At 57.2% G+C, this 27,756-nt stretch overlaps 1 protein-coding gene across 18 annotated transcripts in view; it reads right to left on the bottom strand.

Moving 5' to 3' along the window:
* Positions 1–27,756, bottom strand: part of ADGRE5 (adhesion G protein-coupled receptor E5) — a 123,574-nt gene that overhangs the window by 28,370 nt on the left and 67,448 nt on the right. For 6 of the 18 annotated variants that reach the window (XM_050925183.1, XM_050925177.1, XM_050925180.1 and 3 more), the window contains exons 5-6: positions 8,579–8,734; positions 3,169–3,324 (exon numbers count right to left, since the gene is read on the bottom strand). The exons of 8 other annotated variants lie outside the window; for them this stretch is intronic. In XM_050925183.1, the coding sequence (XP_050781140.1) occupies positions 3,169–3,324; positions 8,579–8,734 (312 nt within the window). Of the gene's footprint in view, positions 1–3,168; positions 3,325–8,578; positions 8,735–12,864; positions 13,021–13,590; positions 13,692–27,756 lie in introns of those variants that run through there. 4 more of the 18 variants (XM_050925179.1, XM_050925174.1, XM_050925178.1 and 1 more) reach the window with 4 other exon arrangements.

Here is a 27,756-nt window from a genome sequence, read left to right on the forward strand (position 1 = left end):
GCTTCCATCCCGCAGTAGCAGTGAGTTCCAGAGGCTACTGCTGCCCCGGGTGGAGGAGTATTTCCTTCTATCGGCTTTGAATTTGCCTCTTCTCAATTCAGTTCTTTCCACACACTGACCCTTTGCTCATTGGTCTTTCTAAAGCTCGGGATTTTCTCAGATAATCTGATTTTTTTAATGCCTGGGATTGTCATCACGAGCTCAGGCACGCACTTAAGGCCCTCTGGAGCCGAGTTAAGTGCATAGCTGTGCAGGGCTGGAGCTAAGCATGTGCTTTGCTGACTCAGGGGGCTCAAGGAGCACAGACAGGGACCAGCACAAAGTGATTTAGCAGCTGGCAGCTTCCAGTGTCCCCCGGTGGAGACACCAGCATGTGGGTATCCCCTGCCAGGGGACTGGAACTGCTGCATGCGCCAGCTTCACCAGCACAAAGGGGGCTCCAAATCCACTGCACTGCGAGCCCAGAGAGACCTCTTGGTCTGTGCCCTGGGCAAACTCCCTGCCCTGGGGGAGCGACGCAGAGCTGGACAGCCCGTGCGTCCGTGTGCCATGCTGCTGGAAACCAGGGTGTCTCAGGGAAGCTTGGGGCTGGGCTGGCAATGCCAGTCCCAGCACATGCCCCTCACAGCGCTGTCCTGGGGGAGTGACATGGAGCTGGAGCAGAGAGAGCCTGGAGCAGGGGCCTGGTACAAGGCCCAAATCAAAGTCAGCAGAAGTGATGCTCCGAGCAAAAGTCCGTCCCTGTGGGACACTGAGCCAGAAAGAGTTAAGCACCTTGCAGGATAAATGACCCAAATTCTCCCTTTAAAGCCACACTAGAAAAGGAGCCGGGAGCTCTGTTTCTGGCTCTGGGGAAGCAGCACCGTATCGGAGCAGCTGTTTTGTTGCTGACTTGGTGAATCTAAGTATTAGAAATAACCAGCAGTTTGGGGGATTGTCAGCCCCACTCTGCAGTTTGCCCTGATGGTGCAAACTCAGTGGGGCCTCCCCAGGCACCAGTCACACCCTGTCACAAAGCAGAGGGTTGTTTGTAAGTTCACCGTCCAGTGCACAAACTCGGCACCGATATTGGCCGCATTGCTACAGCACAGTGACTGTGTAACCACATCCCAGCACCAGATTCCCCTGCCTAGCGCATGATCAGATGGTTTGATGGGTGGGGAATGTTTTGTCTGAAGCATCAGGAGTAAAGTACAAAGCCAGGTGGTGAATAAGGGATGTTTTGTCTGAAGCAGCAGGAGAAAGGCACAAAGTAGGGGGGGGTAACAAGCATGTTGTGAAACACACAAGCTGGGATGTAGGTTGTTTATCCCGGATGGTTTGTCTCAGTCTGTAACTGTCGGGGTCCATTGTCAGAGGCAGACGTGTGGCCGTGTCCCCGTGGCATCTCTGGGCGCTGGCACCGGGCTGCATTGCCGATAAACCTGGCCGAGCGCCTTGGCCACTGACCCGACTCTGGGCTGTCTGGGCACTTCGATGGAGGTTTGCTGGGCCGATGACCCGGCCAGAGCCGGGACGGCACACAGAGCCGACGAACGGCAACCCCATGTCCCCGCCTCAGACTGCTGGAACTCGGGGGGCCTCAGGGAAGCCTGGGGCTGGGCTGGCAATGCCAGTCACAGCACATGCCCCTCACAGCGCTGCCCACGCAGGGAGCTTGGGGCCGTGGGAGGGTCCCTTGAACTAGCAGCTGCGCCCCCTAGAGGCCAGAGCAGAGCATGGCTGCCTGCCCCCAGCGAAGCTCAAGCAATAGGGGAGGGGGGCAAAGTCAAGAACACTTTAGCCCAATTCCCAGAGCCATTTCGGGGCCGCTTTCCAGGCTCACGTGGACACTAGCAGCTCAGATGCTGCGTGCTGGGGCCAGCGAGGGTCCCCTCCCCTCTCCCAAGCACATCTCTGCTCCGTCGGTCTGTTTCTAACCCCGAGGGCTTATTTCCCGTCCAAGCGCCGGGCACAGGGGTAAGCCCAGCCCCATGCTCTGCAGTAGCTGGTGGGGAATTGCTGTCGGGGTCCTGCACCCAACCTACTCCTAGCCACGGATGTAAGGGCCCAGCACTGCAGCTACTCCCTACCTCCTAGGACCTATGGGGGAGGATAGGGGGTGCGGCTGGGGCACACTGTGCTGTGGCTATTCTCTCCTCACCAGGGCCCATAAGGGGCAGAGCGCACTGTGCTATTTCAGTGGCCATACAAAAGGCCCCTTCCCAGCTCAGGGGGACACTAGCAGCTCAGATGCTGCATGCTGGGGCCAGCGAGGGTTCCCTCCCCTCTCTCCAGAGTATCTCTGCAGCACAGGGAGTTTGCTCTGTGGGTCTCATTATTCCCCATTCAAGCGCCGGGCAAGGGGTGAGCCCAGCCCCATGCTCTGCAGGAGCAGGTGAGAGCAGGGCCAATGAGAGGTGGGCCAAGAGGCCATTTGGCCTTGGCTGCAAGCTCAAAGGGGGCCTCAAATTTAGATACTTTTAATTTATTGGCATTTGATAAGTTTTGCAACTTGTTTTTATGAGTGTCCCTATTGGACCAAAATCAATGTGACCCACCTTCTCTAAGCTTAGAGCTGCAAATTCAAGCAAATAAGAGATGTGGTTTGGTAAGACATAATTGTTTTGTTAACTGATACAGATTTTGTCATATTAACGAGTTAAAAATGCTCATAGATATTGCGTATTTTTGTCAGTTTGCCTGCATCAGTGGCTTCAGGTGAACGCACCTTCAACGTGTTGAAGGAGGGAAAGAACTATCACCATTCAGCTATGGGACTAGAGCGTGTGAATGGGCTCCCCATGCTTAATGTCAACGGTGACGTTGCACAATAGCGAGATTTTTCCTCAATAATTAGTGCATTTGCACAGAAAAAGGCTACAAAAGCATTGGTTAAATAAAACAATATTCAAATTATGTCTCACTCTTTTTTTAGTGCCTTATTTTGTTTTCATGTGTCGTTATTTTCTACGTTTATTATGGCTGGAGGCCTGAACAGCTGGAAGCAGCCTGCACCTTTCTGGACCTCTGAGAGAGCCTGAGTGAGGGTCATGTCTCACCACAGCCTCGCTGAGGCCTCGGGCCACTGCCAAAGCCGGCAGCAGCCCCAGTGCAGCGCCAAGCCTGGAACAAGCATTTGTGTGTGCAAGGGGCGGTCTCAGCAGGTGTGGGCAGGGGAGAGCTCACCCTGGCAGCTGTTCTCACTCGCGTGCGTGAAGTTGGCTTTCCCAGAGCTGGGCTCGTAGCCATCGATGCAGGTACAGTAGTAACTCCTAGGCACGTTGGTGCAGTGTGCGTGGGGTCCGCAGTCTGCCGGGCTCGGGCCCTGACACTCGTCAATATCTGCAATACAAGAGGGGATGTTCTGTACAGTCCTGGCAGGCAGACGTTCCTGTATCACCCACCTGTACTGAGCTGGGTGACGGGACCCAGGCCACCAGGCCCCCAGCAGCTTAACAATCACAGGCTTGACTCTCAGCTATGCTCAGGCAGCAGCAGGCTGCTCTGGCTGCGGAATGGCCACTCGAGAATACGGTGTATTGAAAACTGTGTTAGCATCACAAGCTTTCACTTAACGTCTGCAAGGGGCTTTCCTGGTCCTGCTTGCGGGCAAGGGGACTCAGGTGACAAGCGTGTGATCTGGGTTTTCAGCCGTGTGTCTGCCAAATAGCTAACCTAGAGCAAAGTGGGGTTAGTTGTGCCCATCTGCCTTCAGGAGCAGCCTGCTTTGTCTCTCCCTGTTTGGGGTCCTCGTGTTCTAGGGCTCCGGATTCTAAGCAATAACCCTGTGTTGATCTGCAGCCTGCCAGTGAGAGGATGTGATGCTTTGTTTCTAACTGTGTGTGTGTGCCGTGAACATAACACAGGGAAGGGGACCTTCAGACCTCTGCTCAGCCACTGTGGCCTCTATGGGCCAAGCTCCAATGGGGCCAAGATTTGGGGAGATTTAGGAGTCCATGTGTGAAGCTGAGTTGCCCAAGGGGTGGGAAAACTGGGACTTGGCAGAAATCACCCTCAGGTTCCAATCAGAGAGGAACACACAGGCATTGCCAGCCTGGGTCAGACCCAAGGCCCCTCTACCCTGGTATCCCGTCTGCAACGAGTGCTACAGAGGAAGGTGTAAGAGTCCCGCAGCAACAGCCAGGGGATAATCTGCCCCCATTAAGTCTCCTCCTGGTCTCTAATAGTTGGAGGTCGGCTTAAGCCAGGGGTCTCAAACTCAATTTACCTTAGAGCCAGTGCCAATCCTCAAATCCTCCCAGCGGGCCAATGTCACTCATGCTGCCCAGAACCCATCCCCCAAAAACTCTGTCCCCCACCTACCTAAGGCTGTGGGATGGAGTCTAGGTGAGGGAGGAGGTCTCAGATAGGGGATTGGAGTGCAGGCTCTGGGAGGGAGTTTGGGTGCAGAAGGGGTGAGAGGTTGGGGTCTTGGAGGTAATTTGGGTGGGGGAGGGGGTCTGGGGTGCAGGCTCTGGGGTGAAGTTTGGAGGCTGTGGTGTGTGTGTGGAGGGGATTCAGGCTCTGAGAGGGAGTTTGGGGACTGGAGGAATGTGGGGATGGGGTGCAGGATCTGAGAGGGAGTTTGGGGGCTGGGGGTGTGTGGGCTGCAGGTTCAGGGACGGAGTTTGGGGGCAGGAGGGGGTTTGAGGACCTGGTGCAGGCTCTGGGAAGGAGTTTGGGGTCGGGCAGAGGTATGTGAGGAGGGGGTGCAGGCTTTGAGAGGGAGTTTGGGGGCTGGGAGTATGTGGGAATGGGCTGCAGGCTCAGGGATGGAGTTTGGGGGCAGGAGGGGGTGTGAGGACCTGGTGCAGGCTATAGGAGGGAGTTTGGGGGTTGGAGGAGGTAGGTGAGGTGGGGGTGCAGACGCTGGGAGGGAGTTTGGGGGTTGGAGGAGGTATGTGAGGTGGGGGTGCAGGCGATGGGAGGGGGTTGAGGCTGCGGCACTTACCTGGGGCTCCAAGGCAGGGCAGGCCAGGGGGCAACCGCACGCTTCTGCCCCCAGGCATCACCCCCGCAGTGTCCCATTGGTCACAGGGGCACTCGGGTCGGTGGCAGCAAGCGGAGGCACAGCCCTGCCCCACCCCTGGACCGCAGGGAGGGGCCGGCAGCCACTGGAGAGAGCAGACAGACACCACTCGGCTCCGCTGCGCTGCTGGGGCCCGTGATCGGGGAGAACCCAGGGGTGGCAGGTGGGGCCAAGGGAGAGACCAGGCCCCAAAACTGCTGGAGCCCCACTGGCCAAACTGGGGAGGCTTGCAGGCCACAGATGACCCACGGGCCAGAAGTTTGAGACCCCTGGCTTAAGTCCTGAAGTAGGAGCTTTTCCCTCCCTCACAGAATTATTGTCCATTAACTAGCACAGCTCCAGGCATTGTCGTTCCCCATAGAAACAGCCAGTCCCTCTTTAAACCTCGACACATTCACAGCTTCCATCCCGCAGTAGCAGTGAGTTCCAGAGGCTACTGCTGCCCCGGGTGGAGGAGTATTTCCTTCTATCGGCTTTGAATTTGCCTCTTCTCAATTCAGTTCTTTCCACACACTGACCCTTTGCTCATTGGTCTTTCTAAAGCTCGGGATTTTCTCAGATAATCTGATTTTTTTAATGCCTGGGATTGTCATCACGAGCTCAGGCACGCACTTAAGGCCCTCTGGAGCCGAGTTAAGTGCATAGCTGTGCAGGGCTGGAGCTAAGCATGTGCTTTGCTGACTCAGGGGGCTCAAGGAGCACAGACAGGGACCAGCACAAAGTGATTTAGCAGCTGGCAGCTTCCAGTGTCCCCCGGTGGAGACACCAGCATGTGGGTATCCCCTGCCAGGGGACTGGAACTGCTGCATGCGCCAGCTTCACCAGCACAAAGGGGGCTCCAAATCCACTGCACTGCGAGCCCAGAGAGACCTCTTGGTCTGTGCCCTGGGCAAACTCCCTGCCCTGGGGGAGCGACGCAGAGCTGGACAGCCCGTGCGTCCGTGTGCCATGCTGCTGGAAACCAGGGTGTCTCAGGGAAGCTTGGGGCTGGGCTGGCAATGCCAGTCCCAGCACATGCCCCTCACAGCGCTGTCCTGGGGGAGTGACATGGAGCTGGAGCAGAGAGAGCCTGGAGCAGGGGCCTGGTACAAGGCCCAAATCAAAGTCAGCAGAAGTGATGCTCCGAGCAAAAGTCCGTCCCTGTGGGACACTGAGCCAGAAAGAGTTAAGCACCTTGCAGGATAAATGACCCAAATTCTCCCTTTAAAGCCACACTAGAAAAGGAGCCGGGAGCTCTGTTTCTGGCTCTGGGGAAGCAGCACCGTATCGGAGCAGCTGTTTTGTTGCTGACTTGGTGAATCTAAGTATTAGAAATAACCAGCAGTTTGGGGGATTGTCAGCCCCACTCTGCAGTTTGCCCTGATGGTGCAAACTCAGTGGGGCCTCCCCAGGCACCAGTCACACCCTGTCACAAAGCAGAGGGTTGTTTGTAAGTTCACCGTCCAGTGCACAAACTCGGCACCGATATTGGCCGCATTGCTACAGCACAGTGACTGTGTAACCACATCCCAGCACCAGATTCCCCTGCCTAGCGCATGATCAGATGGTTTGATGGGTGGGGAATGTTTTGTCTGAAGCATCAGGAGTAAAGTACAAAGCCAGGTGGTGAATAAGGGATGTTTTGTCTGAAGCAGCAGGAGAAAGGCACAAAGTAGGGGGGGGTAACAAGCATGTTGTGAAACACACAAGCTGGGATGTAGGTTGTTTATCCCGGATGGTTTGTCTCAGTCTGTAACTGTCGGGGTCCATTGTCAGAGGCAGACGTGTGGCCGTGTCCCCGTGGCATCTCTGGGCGCTGGCACCGGGCTGCATTGCCGATAAACCTGGCCGAGCGCCTTGGCCACTGACCCGACTCTGGGCTGTCTGGGCACTTCGATGGAGGTTTGCTGGGCCGATGACCCGGCCAGAGCCGGGACGGCACACAGAGCCGACGAACGGCAACCCCATGTCCCCGCCTCAGACTGCTGGAACTCGGGGGGCCTCAGGGAAGCCTGGGGCTGGGCTGGCAATGCCAGTCACAGCACATGCCCCTCACAGCGCTGCCCACGCAGGGAGCTTGGGGCCGTGGGAGGGTCCCTTGAACTAGCAGCTGCGCCCCCTAGAGGCCAGAGCAGAGCATGGCTGCCTGCCCCCAGCGAAGCTCAAGCAATAGGGGAGGGGGGCAAAGTCAAGAACACTTTAGCCCAATTCCCAGAGCCATTTCGGGGCCGCTTTCCAGGCTCACGTGGACACTAGCAGCTCAGATGCTGCGTGCTGGGGCCAGCGAGGGTCCCCTCCCCTCTCCCAAGCACATCTCTGCTCCGTCGGTCTGTTTCTAACCCCGAGGGCTTATTTCCCGTCCAAGCGCCGGGCACAGGGGTAAGCCCAGCCCCATGCTCTGCAGTAGCTGGTGGGGAATTGCTGTCGGGGTCCTGCACCCAACCTACTCCTAGCCACGGATGTAAGGGCCCAGCACTGCAGCTACTCCCTACCTCCTAGGACCTATGGGGGAGGATAGGGGGTGCGGCTGGGGCACACTGTGCTGTGGCTATTCTCTCCTCACCAGGGCCCATAAGGGGCAGAGCGCACTGTGCTATTTCAGTGGCCATACAAAAGGCCCCTTCCCAGCTCAGGGGGACACTAGCAGCTCAGATGCTGCATGCTGGGGCCAGCGAGGGTTCCCTCCCCTCTCTCCAGAGTATCTCTGCAGCACAGGGAGTTTGCTCTGTGGGTCTCATTATTCCCCATTCAAGCGCCGGGCAAGGGGTGAGCCCAGCCCCATGCTCTGCAGGAGCAGGTGAGAGCAGGGCCAATGAGAGGTGGGCCAAGAGGCCATTTGGCCTTGGCTGCAAGCTCAAAGGGGGCCTCAAATTTAGATACTTTTAATTTATTGGCATTTGATAAGTTTTGCAACTTGTTTTTATGAGTGTCCCTATTGGACCAAAATCAATGTGACCCACCTTCTCTAAGCTTAGAGCTGCAAATTCAAGCAAATAAGAGATGTGGTTTGGTAAGACATAATTGTTTTGTTAACTGATACAGATTTTGTCATATTAACGAGTTAAAAATGCTCATAGATATTGCGTATTTTTGTCAGTTTGCCTGCATCAGTGGCTTCAGGTGAACGCACCTTCAACGTGTTGAAGGAGGGAAAGAACTATCACCATTCAGCTATGGGACTAGAGCGTGTGAATGGGCTCCCCATGCTTAATGTCAACGGTGACGTTGCACAATAGCGAGATTTTTCCTCAATAATTAGTGCATTTGCACAGAAAAAGGCTACAAAAGCATTGGTTAAATAAAACAATATTCAAATTATGTCTCACTCTTTTTTTAGTGCCTTATTTTGTTTTCATGTGTCGTTATTTTCTACGTTTATTATGGCTGGAGGCCTGAACAGCTGGAAGCAGCCTGCACCTTTCTGGACCTCTGAGAGAGCCTGAGTGAGGGTCATGTCTCACCACAGCCTCGCTGAGGCCTCGGGCCACTGCCAAAGCCGGCAGCAGCCCCAGTGCAGCGCCAAGCCTGGAACAAGCATTTGTGTGTGCAAGGGGCGGTCTCAGCAGGTGTGGGCAGGGGAGAGCTCACCCTGGCAGCTGTTCTCACTCGCGTGCGTGAAGTTGGCTTTCCCAGAGCTGGGCTCGTAGCCATCGATGCAGGTACAGTAGTAACTCCTAGGCACGTTGGTGCAGTGTGCGTGGGGTCCGCAGTCTGCCGGGCTCGGGCCCTGACACTCGTCAATATCTGCAATACAAGAGGGGATGTTCTGTACAGTCCTGGCAGGCAGACGTTCCTGTATCACCCACCTGTACTGAGCTGGGTGACGGGACCCAGGCCACCAGGCCCCCAGCAGCTTAACAATCACAGGCTTGACTCTCAGCTATGCTCAGGCAGCAGCAGGCTGCTCTGGCTGCGGAATGGCCACTCGAGAATACGGTGTATTGAAAACTGTGTTAGCATCACAAGCTTTCACTTAACGTCTGCAAGGGGCTTTCCTGGTCCTGCTTGCGGGCAAGGGGACTCAGGTGACAAGCGTGTGATCTGGGTTTTCAGCCGTGTGTCTGCCAAATAGCTAACCTAGAGCAAAGTGGGGTTAGTTGTGCCCATCTGCCTTCAGGAGCAGCCTGCTTTGTCTCTCCCTGTTTGGGGTCCTCGTGTTCTAGGGCTCCGGATTCTAAGCAATAACCCTGTGTTGATCTGCAGCCTGCCAGTGAGAGGATGTGATGCTTTGTTTCTAACTGTGTGTGTGTGCCGTGAACATAACACAGGGAAGGGGACCTTCAGACCTCTGCTCAGCCACTGTGGCCTCTATGGGCCAAGCTCCAATGGGGCCAAGATTTGGGGAGATTTAGGAGTCCATGTGTGAAGCTGAGTTGCCCAAGGGGTGGGAAAACTGGGACTTGGCAGAAATCACCCTCAGGTTCCAATCAGAGAGGAACACACAGGCATTGCCAGCCTGGGTCAGACCCAAGGCCCCTCTACCCTGGTATCCCGTCTGCAACGAGTGCTACAGAGGAAGGTGTAAGAGTCCCGCAGCAACAGCCAGGGCATAATCTGCCCCCATTAAGTCTCCTCCTGGTCTCTAATAGTTGGAGGTTGGCTTAAGCCAGGGGTCTCAAACTGAATTTACCTTAGGGTCAGTGCCAGTCCTCAAATCCTCCCAGTGGGCCAATGTCACTCATGCTGCCCAGAACCCATCCCCCAAAAACTCTGTCCCCAACTTACCTAAGGCTGTGGGATGGAGTTTAGGTGGGGGAGGAGGTCTCAGAAATGAGATTGGGGTGCAGGCTCTGGGAGGGAGTTTGGGTGCAGAAGGGGTGAGAGGTTGGGTCTGGGAGGTAGTTTGGGTGGGGGAGGGGCTCTGGGGTGCAGGCTCTAGGGTGGAGTTTGGAGGTTGGGGTGTCTGTGGGGAGGGGATTCAGGCTCTGAGAGGAAGTTTGGGGGCTGGAGGTATGTGGGGATGGGGTACAAGATCTGAGAGGGAGTTTGGGAGCTGGGTGTGTGTGGGGAGGAGGTGCAGGCTCAGAAAGGGAGTTTGGGGGCTGGGGGTGTGTGGGGATGGGCTGGAGGCTCAGGGACGGAGTTTGGGGGCAGGAGGGGGTGTGAGGACCTGGTGCAGGCTCTGGGAAGGAGTTTCGGGTCGGGCAGAGGTATGTGAGGAGGGGGTGCAGGCTCTGGGAGGGAGTTTGGGGGTTGGAGGAGGTATGTGAGGTGGAGGTGCAGGTTCTGGGAGGGGGTTGGGGCTGCGGCACTTACCTGGGGCTCCAAGGCAGGGCAGGCCAGGGGGCAACCGCACGCTTCTGCCCCCAGGCATCGCCCCCGCAGTGTCCCATTGGTCACAGGGGCACTCGGGGCGGTGGCAGCGCCCGGAGGCACAGCCCTGCCCTACCCCTGGACCGCAGGGAGGGGCCAGCAGCCACTGGAGAGAACAGACAGACACCACTCAGCTCCGCTGCGCTGCTGGGGCCCCTGATCGGGGAGCACCCACGGGCGGCAGGTGGGGCCAAGGGAGAGACCAGGCCCCAAAACTGCTGGAGCCCCACTGGCCACACTGGGGAGGCTTGCGGGCCACAGATGACCCACGGGCCAGAAGTTTGAGACCCCTGGCTTAAGTCCTGAAGTAGGAGCTTTTCCCTCCCTCACAGAATTATTGTAAATTAACTAGCACAGCTCCAGGCATTGTCGTTCCCCATAGAAACAGCCAGTCCCTCTTTAAACCTCGACACATTCACAGCTTCCATGCCGCAGTAGCAGTGAGTTCCAGAGGCTACTGCTGCCCCGGGTGGAGGAGTATTTCCTTCTATCGGCTTTGAATTTGCCCCTTTTCAATTCAGTTCTTTCCACACACTGACTCTTTGCTCATTGGTCTTTCTAAAGCTCGGGATTTTCTCAGATAATCTGATTTTTTAATGCCTGGGATTGTCATCACGAGCTCAGGCACGCACTTAAGGCCCTCTGGAGCCGAGTTAAGTGCGTAGCTGTGCAGGGCTGGAGCTCAGCATGTGCTTTGCTGACTCAGGGGGCTCAGGGAGCACAGACAGAGATCAGCACAAAGTGATTTAGCAGCTGGCAGCTTCCAGCGTCCCCCGGTGGAGACACCAGCATGTGGGTATCCCCTGCCAGGGGACTGGCATTGCTGCATGCGCCAGCTTCACCAGCACAAAGGGGGCTCCAAATCCACTGTACTGTGAGCCCAGAAAGACCTCTTGGTCTGTGCCCTGGGCAAACTCCCTCCCCTGGGGGAGCGACGCAGAGCTGGACAGCCCGTGTGTCCGTGTGCCATGCTGCTGGAAACCAGGGTGTCTCAGGGAAGCCTGGGGCTGGGTTGGCAATGCCAGTCCCAGCACATGCCCCTCACAGCGCTGTCCTGGGGGAGTGACATGGAGCTGGAGCAGAGAGAGCCTGGAGCAGGGGCCTGGTACAAGGCCCAAATCAAAGTCAGCAGAAGTGATGCTCCGAGCAAAAGTCCGTCCCTGTGGGACACTGAGCCAGAAAGAGTTAAGCACCTTGCAGGATAAATGACCCAAATTCTCCCTTTAAAGCCACACTAGAAAAGGAGCCGGGAGCTCTGTTTCTGGCTCTGGGGAAGCAGCTCCGTAACGGAGCAGCTGTTTTGTTGCTGGCTTGGTGAATCTAAGTATTAGAAATAACCAGCAGTTTGGGGGATTGTCGGCCCCACTCTGCAGTTTGCCCTGATGGCGCAAACTCAGTGGGGCCTCCCCAGGCACCAGTCACACCCTGTCACAAAGCAGAGGGTTGTCTGTAAATTCACCATCCAGTGCACAAACTCGGCACCGATATTGCCCGCATTGCTACAGGACAGTGACTGTGTAACCACATCCCAGCACCAGATTCCCCTGCCTAGCGCATGATCAGATGGTTTGATGGGTGGGGAATGTTTTGTCTGAAGCATCAGGAGTAAAGTACAAAGCCAGGTGGTGAATAAGGGATGTTTTGTCTGAAGCAGCAGGAGAAAGGCACCAGGGGGGGTGGGGGAGTAACAAGCATGTTGTGAAACACACAAGCTGGGATGTAGGTTGTTTATCCCAGATGGTTTGTCTCAGTCTGTAACTGTCAGGGTCCATTGTCAGAGGCAGACGTGTGGCTGTGTCCCCGTGGCATCTCTGGGCGCTGGCACCGGGCTGCATTGCCGATAAACCTGGCTGAGCGCCTTGGCCACTGACCCGACTCTGGGCTGTCTGGGCACTTCGATGGAGGTTTGCTGGGCAGGCGACCTGGCCAGAGCCGGGACAGCACACAGAGCTGACGAACGCCAACCCCATTTCCCCGCCCCAGACTGTTGGAACTCGGGGAGCCTCAGGGAAGCCTCGGGCTGGGCTGGCAATGCCAGTCACAGCACATGCCCCTCACAGCGCTGCCCACGCAGGGAGCTTGGGGCAATGGGAGGGTCCCTTGAACTAGCAGCTGCGCCCCCTATAGGCCAGAGCAGAGCATGGCTGCCTGCCCCCAGCGAAGCTCAAGCAATAGGGGAGGGGGGCAAAGTCAAGAATGCTTTAGCCCAATTCCCAGAGTCGTTCCCAGCTCAGGGGGACACTAGCAGCTTAGATGCTGCGTGCTGGGGCCAGCGAGGGTCCCCTCGCCTCTCCCCAGCGCATCACTGCAGCACAAGGAGTTTGCTCCGTGCGTCTGTTTCTATCCCCGAGGGTTTATTCCCCATCCAAGCGCCGGGCACAGGGGTGAGCCCAGCCCGATGCACTGCGGGAGCAGGCAAGGGTCACGTCTCATCACACCCTTGCTGACGCCCTCGGGCCACTGCCAAAGCCGGCAGCAGCCCCAGTGCAGCGCCAGGCCTGGAAGGAGCATTTGTGTGTGCGAGGGGAGCTCTCAGCAGGTGGGGGTAGGGGAGAGCTCACCCTGGCAGCTGTTCTCAGTCGCGTGTGTGAAGTTGGCCCTCCCAGAGCTGGGCTCATAGCCATCAATGCAGGTACAGTAGTAACTCCCAGGCATGTTGTTGCAGTTTCCGTTGGGTCCGCACTCTGCTGGGCTTGGCCCCAGACACTCATTAATATCTGTAATGCAAGAGGGGACGTTCTGTACAGTCCTGGCAGGGAGATGTTCCCTGTATCACCCCCCTCATCCTCCTACACTGAGTTGGGTGACGGGACCCAGGCGATCGGGCCCCTTAGCAGTTAGTGATTAAGGGCCTGATTCTCAGTTATCCATTTCTGCTGCTGGAATGTTGGAAACAGCCCCCCCAAGCCTCCTGTCCCAGGTATGGGGAGGGGTGGGTTCGGTCCCACAAACACTCAATTCCCCCATGTGAGGGGAGCGTGGGGAGACTTCCTCTGTGGCTCCAGGCTCCCTGTGTGTTTGGGGGGAGTGACAGGCTGCCTTTCCTCTGCTCCCTCCATCCTGTGAGTGTGTGTGGGGAGAGTAAAGTCAGGGCGGCCCCATTCTGCTTCCGTGGGGCCCCTCTGCCCCTGGACACCCAGGGGCTGATTAAGGCTCAGGCTGGGATTCAGACAGGCCAGTGTTATGGGTCCCCTCACCCTGTGCCCAATTCACAGAACCCAACACTCCTAGCTCCTGCTGCTCACTCTGGAGTCCCCTGGTTCAATCCCCAGGAGGGTGGCTCTCACCCGAGCTGCTTCCCTCCATCATTCTCTAGCCGGGCTGAGCACTCCCAACAGGCCCTGCAGTCAGTGGAGTTGGCTGCTCCGTCCCTTACTGCCCTGCTCTGTCCCAGTGCCCCCCAGGAGAACGTGGGAGCCCTGTTACCATCACAGGTCTCTGTTGGGTCGGTGAAGAAGCTCTCATGTGGCTGGTATCCATCCAGGCAGGTGCAGTGTGTGTTGTTCACACACTTGCTGTTTGCTGGGCACAGCATATGGATGTTGCAGTCCTCAGTGGTACCTGCAAGGGCGGGAACAGCTGGGCAGGGTCAGTTAGCGCAGAACAGCTCCCCATACACACACAGTGGGACCAACTCCTTTCATATGCCCCATATGCTGAATTTCGTCCCCGGGCGCCTGGCAAACAGCTCTGATGCCATTCACCGCCTGGCAACAAGCTGCCCTCGCTGCACAGGAGGCCTTGGCTCCCCGGGGTGTCCCCGGCACAGACAGGCAGAGCCAGGCGTTGCTTCAAGTGAAACGTTTTCAATCTCACCCCATTTTTCTCCTTTTGGTTGCTGTCATCGTTACTCTCGTTAGCTTCAATTTCAAACCGAAACCTCGTTTTAAACTGGAAAACGGGCATTGTTCGTTTGGAAAATTATTTCCTCTCTCACCCCCCCGTGTAATTCTTTCCCAAGTAAAACCAAACATTCCTCTGAACCGAATCGGAATCTTCTGGCAAAAAATGGCTCCTTGGGAAATTCCTGCCCGGCTCTGCTCTGGATTAATTTAGAGCAGAGTTGGGCGTGAGGCCAGTTTGGATCCTGAGCTGCCTCCCATGACCCAGATTGTGACCTGCCTATGGGGGCTCCTGGATCCTTTAGCTGCCCACTGTTTGGCTCTGTTGGGATCCTCTGACTAGAGTGAGGGGAAGGATCCCAGTGCAGCTTAGCTGGCTGCAGGGCTTGGGATGGGAGCAGATGGAGCAGGGTGCAACACTGGGGGACCCCAGTGGGTCAATGGGAATTTGCCCGAATCATATCTTGGGATTCGCAGCAGAGCTGGGTTTGGAGTGCAGAGTCCTGATCCCAAACACGCCCCAGCTGAGCATGTGGGTCCCAGGTTTCAATTCAGCCCAATTTTAGACAGGGCACCTACAAATGCCACTTCTAACATCTGCACCATCAGGGGTTTGATTCGGGCTGTCCAATAACCCAGCCCTTGGCTATAAAGGGGATCTGACCCTCACTCCAGCCCCCAGTGTAGAGCCCTGGGCCTCAGTGTCTATTCTTTGCAGGCCACAGGGCTGGGAAGGGAAGGGGAGGGCTACACAGGGGCCTTCTCCCCTCCCTTGCACATACCGTACTCTACAAACCCACCCCAAGACGCCCATGCCAAGGGGCTGCTCCCGGCTCGCCCAACCCGACTCTACTCTCCTCCCACAAGGGAAAGGGGAGAGATAGGCAGAGGCCGGAGCCCAGGTAGCCGGGAGCGCTGGGGAAGGTTAGCCAGGAGGAGTCAGTCTTACCTTGTATGCCATGATTCTGGGTCACGGCGTCCCACAGGCACAGGGTGATGCAGAGCCCTGGAAGGCAGAGACAGGGTAAGGCACCATGGGCAGATGGTAACCGCCACTCAGTTGCACACGCCCCCAGCAGCCCCGCCGATGGTGGAATTAAAAATGCAGAAACCTGGTGCGCTGGGAAATCAGCCCCAGCTGGGATCACTGGTCATATTTTTAACTGGTTCCAGTTGGGAACTGGACTTTCGGCCAGGGCAGCTGGGTCTTTTATTGTGTATATGAGCAACAAAGACCAGGAGCTCCCATTGTCAGGGCCGGATTTATAGTTAGGGCGCCCCTAGGTGCAAGGGCTTAGTGGTCACCCCCCAATCTTGGAGCTCTGGGGACCCCACTGTCTGGAGGGGGCTGGGAGCTTCAGGGTACCACAGGCGGTGCCCTGCCACCCAGCACTCCCTCTGCCCATTGCCCAGCACCCCCCACTCCCCTCACAGAGCTGCCCCATGAACTCCCCCAGAGACCCACTCTCCCAAGCCCTGCCCCCCGGCCCGCACTCACTGGCCCCCCGGGAGGTGATGCTGTCTGCCGTGTGGAGGGAGGAGCGCTCCAGCAGCAGGGCTGTGTGGGGCTGTTTCCCCCTCAGCCGGCCCTGACCCCTACTGGGACCTGAGAGCGGCAAAATTGGAATTTTTTAGGTGTCCATAGAATGCTGGCAGCGGCACTTTCCTATGGTGCCAGGTGCTGCCCAGAGCTGACCGAGATCAGGGCCACATCACGCTCGGTGCTGCACAGACACACACTGAGCCAGTTTGTCACCCAAAAGGGTCATGGTAATAGGCAAAGGGAGGAGCATTCTCTCCACTTTACAGATGGGGAAACTGAGGCACAGTGAGGGGTAATGACTTACTCAATGTCACCCAGTGCAGCCATGGAATGGACAAACCCGCTTGGAAAGGGGAAGCACCAAGGGGGGGATGAGGCACAACACAGGCTGCTGTTGATCTGCTTTTCACTCAGGTATCGGCCCCAGATCCGTTCCCTCCTGCTGGTGTTTATTTAGAGCCTGTTGCTCTGAGTCATTAACCACACGCGGGTGCGAAGAACCAGGTGATAAAGGACCCAGGGGCCAAGTGCCCGAGGTGCTGTGCAAAGGGGAAGCACAGCGGGCTGTGGGACCCCATTGTGCTTTCCTAGGACGGGAGCTAGAAAGGAGGCGCGGCTTTGAAATTCAGCTCTGGCCGATCTCCCCCGGGGAGACTCCACAGAGGACGAGGGAGCTGGGGAGGTGACGGCATCACAGGTCCCTTGGGAGCGAAGGCCGAGTCATTAATTCAGAAAGTCTAAGCCTAGGAAGGGAGCAGGCTGATCCGGCCTCTCGCACTGCATGGGCCAGAGAATGACCCAGGGATTCCGGCATCCAGCCCGTAGCTGGGGATGGAGCTAGTGCAGAGCTTGAGAGGGGATAGCTCGTCTGTGCGACTCCACGTGATGGAGAAGCTGCCGTGTCCCAGGACAGTCGACCCTGAGGGTGACGTCCCCTCCCCATTAAAACACGAGCCATAGTCCTGCCTGGAGAGGGGGCGTGTTGGCTATTCAGGCTCTTTATAACAGGGGCAGCAGCAGGGCCTGTTCCCAGGGAGCCCCAGCCTTGCTGGGACATCCCCCACCCCACCCAGGGCAAAGGGCTTTGGCCCCTTGGAGGCCTTTCTTCTGAGATGGGCCATTGGAGCAGGGGCAGAGTTAGGAATAGAACCCAGGAGTCCTGACGCCTATCCCTGCTCTAACCACTAGACACCACTCCCCTCCCCTCCGAGCTGGGGATAGAACCCAGGAGTCCTGGCTCCCACTCCCGGCTCTAACCTCTAGACCTCACTCCCCTCATCCCAGGAGTACTGATGCCCAGCTTGGAAGCAGGGCCAAACTCATTTCATACGATGCCTGTCAGCAATTTTTAGTCTCCACCACGGTGAGCTAGACTGGAGCACAGGGGACCTGATCCCCAAGGCCAGTCCAGTCCCGCAACACCTTCTCCCTCCCCATTGAACCTTTGTGTCCACAGAGTGGCACTGCACAGCCTCAGCCACTAGGGGGCGCCACAGCCCCACATCAAGGCCCCGTCCCCAGCGTTCATGCTGGGCTGGGTCTGGTCCCTCAACTGTCCCCTGACTTCCCATAGCGCCTGAGCAGGATAGTTACCCACACGCCAGGCACACGCACCACACACGCTAGTGCTCATGTGCACACACACTCAGGCATGCACACAAACATGCAGATGTGTGCTCACGTCTGTGAACAAGTACAGATGTACATACTGGGGCGCCCACACCCACGCATGGGAACACGTGTGCCACACTGTAGCAGGGTGGTCTCCCCGCTCCTGCCCCGAAGGGCTTAAAACAACCCTGGGAGAGGGCTGTAGCCGGAGAAAAACCAGGCTGATTGGGGAAGCAGCCTCAGGTGAGGCCATGCCCCCAGTCAGGCCACAGCTAGCCCTATAAGAGGGCTGAGGGCCAGCGGCTACAAGAACACTCTCTAGTTTTCCTGAGAGGGAAGTACCTGGTTTCCTAGGAAGCTGAGTAGGATACCTGAGGTGGAGCTGTGCGGGGGACGGGCTGAGGGAGCTGGGGAGCTCCAGCCTAGCAAAGCCCCAGGCTTCAGTCCTAGTTAAAGGCCCACAAAAGGTAGTGGGTCTGCAGAGCAGCAGCGCAGGAATAGGCAGAGGCAGCTGGTCCAACTCCCCATGCCAGAGATGAGTGGTTTACAGACTGTAGTCTGCCCCAGGGAGCAGGGGCTAAAGCAGGGGTAGGCAACCTATGGCACGTGTGCCGAAGGCGGCACGTGAGCTGATTTTCAGTGGCACTCACACTGCCCAGGTCCTGGCCACCGGTCCAGGGGGCTCTGCATTTTAATTTAATTTTAAATTAAGCTTCTTAAAAATTTTAAAAACCTTATTTACTTTACATACAGCAATAGTTTAGTTATATATTATAGACTTATAGAAAGAGACCTTCTAAAAACATTAAAATGTATTACTGGCACGCAGAACCTTACATTAGAGTGAATGAATGAAGACTCGGCACAGCACTTCTGATAGGTTGCCCACCCCTGGGCTAAATGATGACTGGCAGTAGCCACTGAAGCAAATTGGGATAGAAGGTTGGGGATTCCCCAAGGTGAGGAGACTCAAATTGTGGGATACTGCTGGGGCCAGACACGGGGCCAGTGGCAGGTGAGACACTGGCCTGCAGAGGGCACTCTGGGCTGGAAGAGCTAATTCCCTAGATGACCAGCAGGAGGTGCTGCGCTGGTGAGTCGCTGCCCTGCCACACACACTCATGCACGGGCACAGAGGTACAGACATGTACATTCACACATACCGGCAGCCTGCTGCAGCATCAGATGCAGGGACAAGGAGCCCCCAGGACCCTCCCTGCTGCTCAAACACCAGCCAGGCCGGAATGGAGGGAGAATCCTTCAAACCCTCCCACCAGCGATGAGCTGCAGTGACTCTGCCCAGAGAGATATGTGATTATGGGGCCCTGCCCCCTCTGTCCTCTCAGGGACGTGGCCAGAATCCCCCATGCAGCCCCCCACACCACCACCAGCCCCAGTGCAACCCTCTTAGCAGGGAATCAGTCCTCCCCTGCCCCCAAGTATCCCACAGCCCGAGCTCCCGCCCCACTCCCCACAGCGCCCCCGGCTGGGAGAGGCTGGATCTGGAGCAGCCGGGAGCTCCTGCCCTGCTCCCCACAGCACCTCCTGCTGGGTCAGCCCAGGACTGCAACAATAATACTCCAGCACTTTGTCCAGGGCTCGCTGCTGCTGCTGCCCCGGAGTCCCGTGTAGCCGGCAGGAGCCGGGGTATTGCACCCCCCCAGGCTTCCCCCTCAGATGGCAACCGCTGGGCGGTGACCACTACCAGTGAGCGCCGTCCCCTCCCACCGTGACGGGAAGCTGTGAATCATGGAACAACCTCGGCCAAGAGCTGACGCAGGCACTCGAGAGACCCGAACTCCCCCACCCCCTGGATTCCCACTTGTCTTTCCTCAATCCCTGCATCCAACCTGCCCCCTTTTGACCCTGGATTCCCACTTGAACCCCCAAACGCCCCCCTGCTCTCTGGGTCCCACATGGCCCCCCAGGACCGCCAGACTCCCACCTACCCCTGGGTCCAACCTGTCTCCCCTGTTCTCTAGGTCCGAATTGCCCCCTCCAGGGTCTGACAGGCCCCCCCAACCAGTTCCCTGGATCCAGTACACCTACCCTGGATCTGGCATGTGCCTCCTCCCTGACCCAACGGGGACTCATCCCAGCTTCTGTGCTCCCAGGTATGATCCAGCACCCCCCTTCCAGGTTTGCCACCAGCACAGACACAACTCAGCTCCCCTGATGTTTTAAGGCCCCACTGGGGGGAGGCGGGTGATGAGCCATGTTGCCCCCCCTTTCCCCCGGGAATGTCTCAGGCTCATGTCTCAGCCGGAGGTGGGCGCACAGAATAACTGTCCCTTTGTCCCATCTGGCCCCTCCAGGCCTTGGCCAGCAGCTGCCTCCCAATGGCCAAGAACATTTTCCCAGGGGGCAGAAGGGATGAAAGGAACATTAAGGGGGGCAGGGTGTCAGGGGGCCTTAAAGAGACAGTGTGCAGCTAGCCAGGGCCCCTCCCTCCGTACCCCCGCCCAATAGCCCCAATCCTTCTTCTCGGCAGCCACAGCAGAGACGCTCCTGGCTGTTCGGGGTGGGGGGATCTGAGCATGGAAAGTTTGGGAGCGGGCTGGGGGTCAGGATTGGGCCCGCGCTGAGCAGCGGGGAGGTGAATGACAGAGGAGCAGGGTGAGGGGCAGAGATCCAGAGGCCAGGAGACATGCCCAGATCCGGCTGCAGGTCTGGGTGGAGTCACTCCAGGGAGGGATCTGACCCACAGCCTGGGTACAGGAGAGACCACGCTAACTCCTGGGGAGCCAGGGAGGCACGGGGGGGGGGGGGGCAGAGCAGCACCCAGGCAGACCTTTCACCCCCAAGGGACCTATGGCGCTTGGCACCATCAGCTGGGTGGGGGAGGGGGCGAGTCTCCTCTCACTGACCCCCGGAGTCACCCTATTGTAAACCAGACCCAGTTACCGCCACCTGGACAGAAGCTCTTAGTTCTCCTTTCCCATGTGGGGGTGTAAATCTGGACTAACCCTGCTGTGAAACGGTGTAAGTGAGGGATGTGTCCTCTCCCCAACCTGCACAGACTGTCAGGCACTTGGGGACCCTCCCCACCCCGACACAGCCCCGTCGGTACCATCCCAGCCCCGAGGATACCCTGCCCCCAAGGTCAGTCTGGGGGTGAAATCAGAGCTGCCCGCCCCCCCGCGGCACTGGAGGAACAGAGGCTGGTGCTGAGAAATGATCCCAGGACAAACGGGTGATTCTCCCCCTGACGCAATGGAATGGGCCTGACTCCCGCCGCCGCGGCCCCAGACAAAGTGCAGACAGTCCCCGCAGTCCCCGTCTCTGCCCTTCCCCATGCCGGACAGATGTGCGCTCGCCCTGGGGCGCTGGATTAGAGCCACCGCAGAGCCCAGCTGCTGGCGGGAGGGAGGGAGCCAGGCTGGCGTCAGCCTGGGCACAAACTCTGGGGCAGGAGCACATCCCAAGGGGGGAGAGGCTGGGCTGATGGGAGTGGGGGGCTGCTCTGGGAATGGACTGTGGAAAAGTGGCTCTCTCTCTCTCTCTCTCACACACACACACACACACACACACACATCAGGCAGATCCACCGACTGGAGTGACGGGCACACAATGCTCTCAGCACTGGCACGAACACACCCCAACCCAGCACAGCCAGCCTGGCTACTGGCGGACGAGCCGAACTCTCATCCGGATCTAGCATCCTCAGACTGAATCGTTAGCCCAGCTCAGTCGGCTGCACCTGGGAAGGTCAACAGGACCATTAGGGGCACAGAGAGCACCATGGGAGGAGGCAGGGCCACGCAGGGGGCACCGAGGCCAGGATTTCCCTCCTGGACCCTTGTCACAATGCACTAGGCTCGCCCAGGCGTGACTGACCCCCCCATCTGTTTACTGAGTGTCTGTCACATCCCTCCCAGCAGCCGCTCCACTGCAGGATAACAGCCTACTCCTCTGCATGCCGACGGAGCTCCTCCCCTTAGCCCACCCCACTGGGCTGCTCTGTGCCAGAGTTGGACTCTAAGAAACAACCACCAGAGGCTCAGGCCTCAGGAGAACGGTGCCTCCTGGGGTCACAAGGGGTTAAGGTGACAGAGCCTTGCTGGGGTGAGGTGGAAGGGCTAAGCCCCCCGACCAATTTCCTGGCCTGCAGCCCCACAGAGGCAGCCTGCACAGCTGGGTTGATTTAGCTCTGCACAGTCTGGGCTTCATTTCTCAGGCAGGCTCAGCTGCGGTTTTCTATGAAATCTGCTGCCTCCGGGGTGTCCCCCTTCCCCTGATGCACACAGGGTCCCAGCAGTGGGCGCCACTTCCCAGATGGGGCCGGAAGCGCCAGCCAAGTCCCCCCAGCGCTGGGGGCTGGTAGCTGGCGGCCATGGCCGATCAGTCTCTCCTTAGGCTTTCTGTGGGCCCATGAAACCCAGTCCTGGTTGCAGGCAGGAGCCAGGACCAGCTGCTGCTCAAATTCCAACCCAGGAGCTGCTGGCTAGGACCAGCTGGGGGCCGTCTGCAAAGAGCCACATGGCATTCTCAGCCCCAGCCGAGCAGCCACAGCCCCAGGGGCCCGCAGACCCCAGCAGCACCCCCAGCCGAGCAGCCACAGCCCCAGGGGCCCGCAGGCCCCAGCAGCACTCCCGCTCTCCTGCAATCAGACATGCAGAGCTGGGCTGGCCCCTGTGGTGAGGCAGGACCAGTTCATCCCTAGCCCATCCCTGTAGGGGTTTGTCCAACCTGTTCTTAACGCCCCCAGGACTGGGGTCTCCACAGCTGCCGCTCTTCCACCAACAGAAGTTTGTCCAATAAAATAAATTACCCCTCCCCCATCTCTGAAACCCTAGGGCAGACAGGGCTGCACCATCACGGCAAACATACAGGTAGAAAGGCCCTTCCATGAACACCTCCGGCCTCTTTGTAATAGCCCTCAGTGGGGGCTGTTCTCAGGTCTCCCTCAGTTGTCGTTTCTCAAGACTAAACATGCCCCATGTTTGAACCTTTCTGCACTGGTCTGGTTTGCTAAACCTCTGCTCATGTTTGTGGATCTCCTCTGGCCTCTCTCCAGCGTGTCCACATCTTCCCGAAAGCGCCAGCGCCCAGAACTGGATGCGGGACTCCAGCTGAGGCCTCCCCAGTGCCGAGCAGGGTGGGACAATCACCTCCCCTGTCTTACAGAGCAGTGGTTCTCAGCCAGGGGTACGCGTACTCCCAGGGGAATGCACAGGTCTTCCCAAGGGGTACGTCAACGCATCTAGATATTTTACAACAGGCAACAGACAAAGCACTAGCGAAGTCAGTACAAACTATAATTTCATACAGCCAATAATTTGTTTATACCACTCTGTGTACTCTACACTGAACTGTAAGTACAATATTTATATTCCAATTGATTTATTTTATAACGCTATGGTAAAAATGAGACACTCAGCAATTTGTCCGTAGTAGTGTAGCTGGGACGCTTTTATGTCTGATTTTGTAAGCAAGCAGTTTTTAAGTGAAGTGAAACAGGGTACGCAAGACAAATCAGACCCCTGGAAGGGATAAGGGGTCTGGAAAAGTTGAGAGCCACTAATACGGAGGATGCTGCTATCCGTTATGCAAAAGGGGAAAGCCACAGAGAAGCAGGATGATTTGGGAATTAAGGTGCTGGACTGGAGCTCTGGTTCTTCCACAGAATCCCTGGATAGGTCACCACCACCTGCCGTGCCTCAGTTTCCCCATTTGTAAAACAGGGATAAGGCTCTGATTTGTAAAAGTAGTGGGGTTTCTAACTCCCATTGATTTAACAAAACAAAAAAAATCTGCCTCAAGGGCTTTCCTTTGTCTAGCTCTTTAGGGCAATGGCTGTCTGTGTCGTGCCAGGCCCCAAGCACACGCAGGGTCTGTGCAGCACCTGGTGCATGGGCCCCCCAGTCTCAGTCAGGAGTCTGTAGCTGCTACCATAATACACCTAATGCACGAGAGGAAGTGACCTGACCCAGACTCAGTAGAAAGCCCACAGATGGACTGCACCTTTATATAGAGACCCAACACCCAGGGCTGAAGCAGAGGGGCCGGGGGGGCGGGGCAGGGAGAGAAGGGAGGGAGCAGTAGTTTGCTAGGGCAATGGAGTGAGGCTCTCACACCAGCTTGGGGGCTGGCCCTACAGACTCCCACAGAGCGAGACCGTGGGATCTGGGGGAAGCACCAAGGCCGGCTCTGTTGTGAAAACATCCGGGTGGTAACTAGGGGTTTTATCAGTTCCCTTTTCACGAGGCCACTTATCTCCTGGCTACTTCCCTCCACTTCTCTGAAGGGCAGGACTCAAGCGGTGTCAAAAGCCCTGAGCCGTTAGGGGCTGCAATGGGGCAGGTTGCTAATAAGGCTCACTGAGCTCATCCCAGCTACAAGTGCTAAGCACAGAGCCTGCCCCACTAGGGAGCCTAGCCCTACGGCAGCTGTTGTGTGGGACCCTGGTGCTAGTGACTGGGTGTGTGAGGACACCCAGAGGTTGGGGATTGGTGCTAGGGATCCTGGTGCTAGTGCCTGGATGTGCAAGGACACCCAGGGGCCAGGGACTGGTGCAAAGGAACCTGGCACTAGTGCCCAGGTGCACAAGGACACCCAGGGGCTAGGAATTGGTGTGAGGGACCAGATACTAGTGTTCAGCTGTGCGAGGACACCCAGAGGCCAAGAAATGGGTCAGACTGGTTCAGACTTTGCCCAGGGCTTCCACGAGTGACTGGATCTGGGTCCAACCATGATATGGTGCCGCTTTGCCCATGGTTCAGCCAGAGTCACCCTCGCTCACATCCCCCTCTGCCCTGGACAGCTGGGGCCTTTCCAGAGCCGGCTGCAGGCCTGTAACCGGCATTAATTCCTCTCTTTGCCCTGCACTTTGGCCCCTCTGTCACCCAGAGCTGGGGGAGGAGGGGGATTGGGCTCTCCGGAGCCATCACCGTTGTCCTTGTGAGCAATCACTTTCCGAGCTGGGCTAGGCCAGGAAATTCCTGTGAGGCTCTACACTGGGGGGCTTCGCCTGATAGGGCACTGGGGAGAACGGCGCAAGCAGTAAAGCGTCGGCGGCGGTGCAGGGCAGGAAGTCAGGACACCAGGGCTCCATTGCCCAGCTCTGTCACTGGCCTGCTGGGTGACCTTGGGCAAGTCACGTCCCTGCTCCTTGCCTCAGTTTCTCTTTCCACCCCATGTCTAATTAGACTGTGAGCTCTTTAGCGCAGGCATATTTTTAAAGGGACTCAGAGCCCACTGCGTGTCTGCACCGTGCCCGGCACAACCGGGGACCCTGATTTCAGGCCAGGTCTGTGCAGCACCCAGCAAAATGGAGTTGGCGGGGCCTCTAGTCCAGGGGTTCTCACCTCAGAGTGCGGCCACCAACTCCTGCTGGTGGCCGTACTGACAAACCCATCTGTGTCCATGCCCCGGGGAAGGTGGGTCGGGAACTCCCCCGCCACCCGTGGAGTCCCAGCTGGGTGGGGGGAGTGTAGAATTGATGAATGAAATTGTTTTTAATTGTTCACTTTATTAATGTAAATTCATAAGTAAAGTTTGAGGAATGAAACAACTTTCGTTCATAAAACCGGTTACCCCAAGAACTGGCTAACTGACAATGAAAATGCTCGTTAAGAGCCAGAGCTGTTCAGTCAGCTGCCTTTGTAAGTTTCACTAGCAGTCCAATTCCTGCTTAAATCACCGAGACTTGCACTGTTTTAGTATTGTAACTTCTGTTCACCATTTATTACACTTGCCTACATTGTAACTTCTGTTCACTGTTTGCCATCCACTACACTTGTCTATATTGTAACTTCTGTTCCCTGTTTGCCATATTGTAATTCAACCCCCATTTTAAAACACTCACTCCATGTTGTAAAAGCTTCCTCCAACCCCCACTGGCTGAAGATGCAGACAAGAGCCCTAACAAAGTAAGAAGAGTCCACCCTAAAAAGAAAAGGTACAATAGAAGGAAGAGCAAAGCCAGGTCCCAGGCTGGAAGTCAGGCCTGCAATTGACGGGTGATCAATCACCAAACCCAGAGGCAGCCTGACACAGCAAGACCTATAGACCCTGGATTCAAACTAAAGCCTACAAAAAGGGTGGGTGAGATGGGAGGCTTTGGAGGGTAACATTCTGCTGCCAACATGGAAGGGCAGCGGTGCAGGCCCAGCAGAGACCCAGCTCGTCCTTGTGCCCGGCTTTCCTGGCCAGTTACCGCCACAAGCTACGAACCCAAGCTGCAAAATCAAGCCACGAACTCAAGCTGTGTCCAGGACTGGTAAGTATGCAGCAGCTGCAGAACATCTGATGAATGGATGGATTGATGGATCTCTCTGTGTGTGTGTGTAAGGATTAAGATATCAGTTATTGGTCATAATTCAAATTATCATAATAAACGTGGTATCTTTGTCTTGCCCCCTGAAAAGATCCTGTGTAGTTTTGTCTGTACAACAGGAGCTGCCCAGGGGAGCGTCCCAGCAACCAGATGCAGGTCAGCCCCACTTGTCTCCAGAGGTGCTGCCTGGAGCATCTCACTGCCCTCGGTAACAGCTGTTCAGCTGGGTGCTGCAGGGAGGGGCCGCTGCTTTGCCTCCTAGTCTCCACTTTGGAGGCTGCCGTGGCCGTAAAAAATCCACTGGTGGCAGCATCCGGCCACGGCAGCCGCATTTGAGAACCGCTGGTCTGGCCCCTACACAGTAAAGGTTAGACAGACAGATGGATGGACCAGAGCTGGAAGACAGACAGGTGAGCCAAGCAGGCGGCCTGGTTTCCCAGTGGGCAGAGCTGGAGATCTTCCCCATCCCCCCAATCCTAGGTGCCCCTGCCAGACATTTCCAGGTCTCCAGCCATTCTCCAGGGAGCCTTGCCGAGTGTTTTCAATGCTCTCTTAGTCCCTTTTCAAGGGCACTCCACTCAAGGAGCAACAAAATCATTATCCCCATTTCACACGTGGGGAAACTGAGGCCCAGATGAGCAGGCAGGTCACTGAGCGGGAGTGTCAGAGCTGGCGTTACACAGGAGTCCAGACTCCCGGCCCCACCCTGCGCTAACCTGCTAGACCCCACTCCCCTCCAGAGCTGGGGACAGAGCCTAGGAGTCCTGCCTCCCAGCCCCCTCTGCTCTAACCACTAGGTAATAGTGTGTGGCCAGGGTTGAGTTAGGGGGAGCTGTGTCTCCTGTTAACTCACTAGGGAAGACAGGCTCTTAGAGCTCGATTGTCCAGTGAGATCCAAGCATGGGGAAGGTGTCTGGGCCGCTGGGGCATTTGGCTCCGAGACCTTTTACAAATCTATCTCTTGGTGTCTTTGCCAGCACTTTGCATCCTGCCCATTTCATGGCCCCTCCCTGCCGTCCGGCCCCAGCCTGTTCCTTATTCTGAGGTCGTGTCAAAAACCCAGCCTGATGAGGTTCAACAAGGACAAGTGCAGAGTTCCGCACTTAGGATGGAAGAATCCCAGGCACTGCTACAGCCCAGGGACCGAGTGACTAGGCAGCAGTTCTGCAGAAAAGGACCTAGGGGTTCCAGTGGACAAGAAGCTGGATATGAGTCTGCAGTGTACCCTTGTTGCCAGAAGGCTAACGGCATTTTGGGTTGGATAAATAGGGTGTAGGGAGGCTGAGTGGCCTCCCTCCGAGTGGGAAAGCGAGGGACCATTACACGTGGTACCAGAAGTGGGGAGTTGGGGGCCCAAAACCGCGAGCAACAACAGCAATTTCTGCAGCAGCTTGCAGCCCTCTGGCTGACCCGAGGACCGCCCAACCCCCGTGGGCCTACAGGACCCCCGGATCCAGCTGTGCCCGTACGCCTGACTAAGGTGGGGCCGGACGACAACCCCGAGACATTTTTTATTACTTTTGAGAGAGTCGCCTCTGCGGCTAAGTGGCCGTTGGCCCAACGGGCCCCTTTGTTGGTGCTGTACCTAACAGGCCCGGCCCAAGCCGCTTACAGGGCACTTCCTGTGGCTGAAGCCCATGAATATGAGCAACTGAAGGCCGCAATTCTCGATGCCCTGGAGATCACTCCGAGATGTTCTGGAGGTGATGCCGCGAGAAGACGTACCCGCCGAGAGCCCGACCCAGGATGATAGCCCAGCAGGTGAGGGAGGCCTGCTGGCGGTGGCTACAGCCAGAACAGCCTACGAGGGCCAAGGTAGCAGAACAAGTGGCACTCGAGCACTTTGTGCATATCCTTCAGGACTTGAGTCCTGCGCCACCGACCGTCTACGCTGAGCCAGGCCATGGCTTTGATGGAGGACTTTCTGGTGGCTGAGACCCCTCTAGCACCAGGACCCCATCCTATGACCATTGTGCCGGCCCAGTCTTGTGAAGAGAAGGCTCAGGGTCAGAGAAGCGAGCCCCGACCTGTCCTAAGACCCTCGGATGGCCAGGATGTCGGCCTGGCCCGACAAAGGCCCCGGAAGAGCGGGGCCCACCGCTAGATGCCCCCATCGGAAGGAGATTCCAGGCCGCCGAGACACCGGCCCCAGCACCTACTGCGCCGGACCAGCCCCGAC

The sequence above is a fragment of the Gopherus flavomarginatus genome, chromosome 16, assembly GCF_025201925.1.
Source record: "Gopherus flavomarginatus isolate rGopFla2 chromosome 16, rGopFla2.mat.asm, whole genome shotgun sequence".
NCBI classification, from domain to species: Eukaryota; Metazoa; Chordata; order Testudines; family Testudinidae; genus Gopherus; species Gopherus flavomarginatus.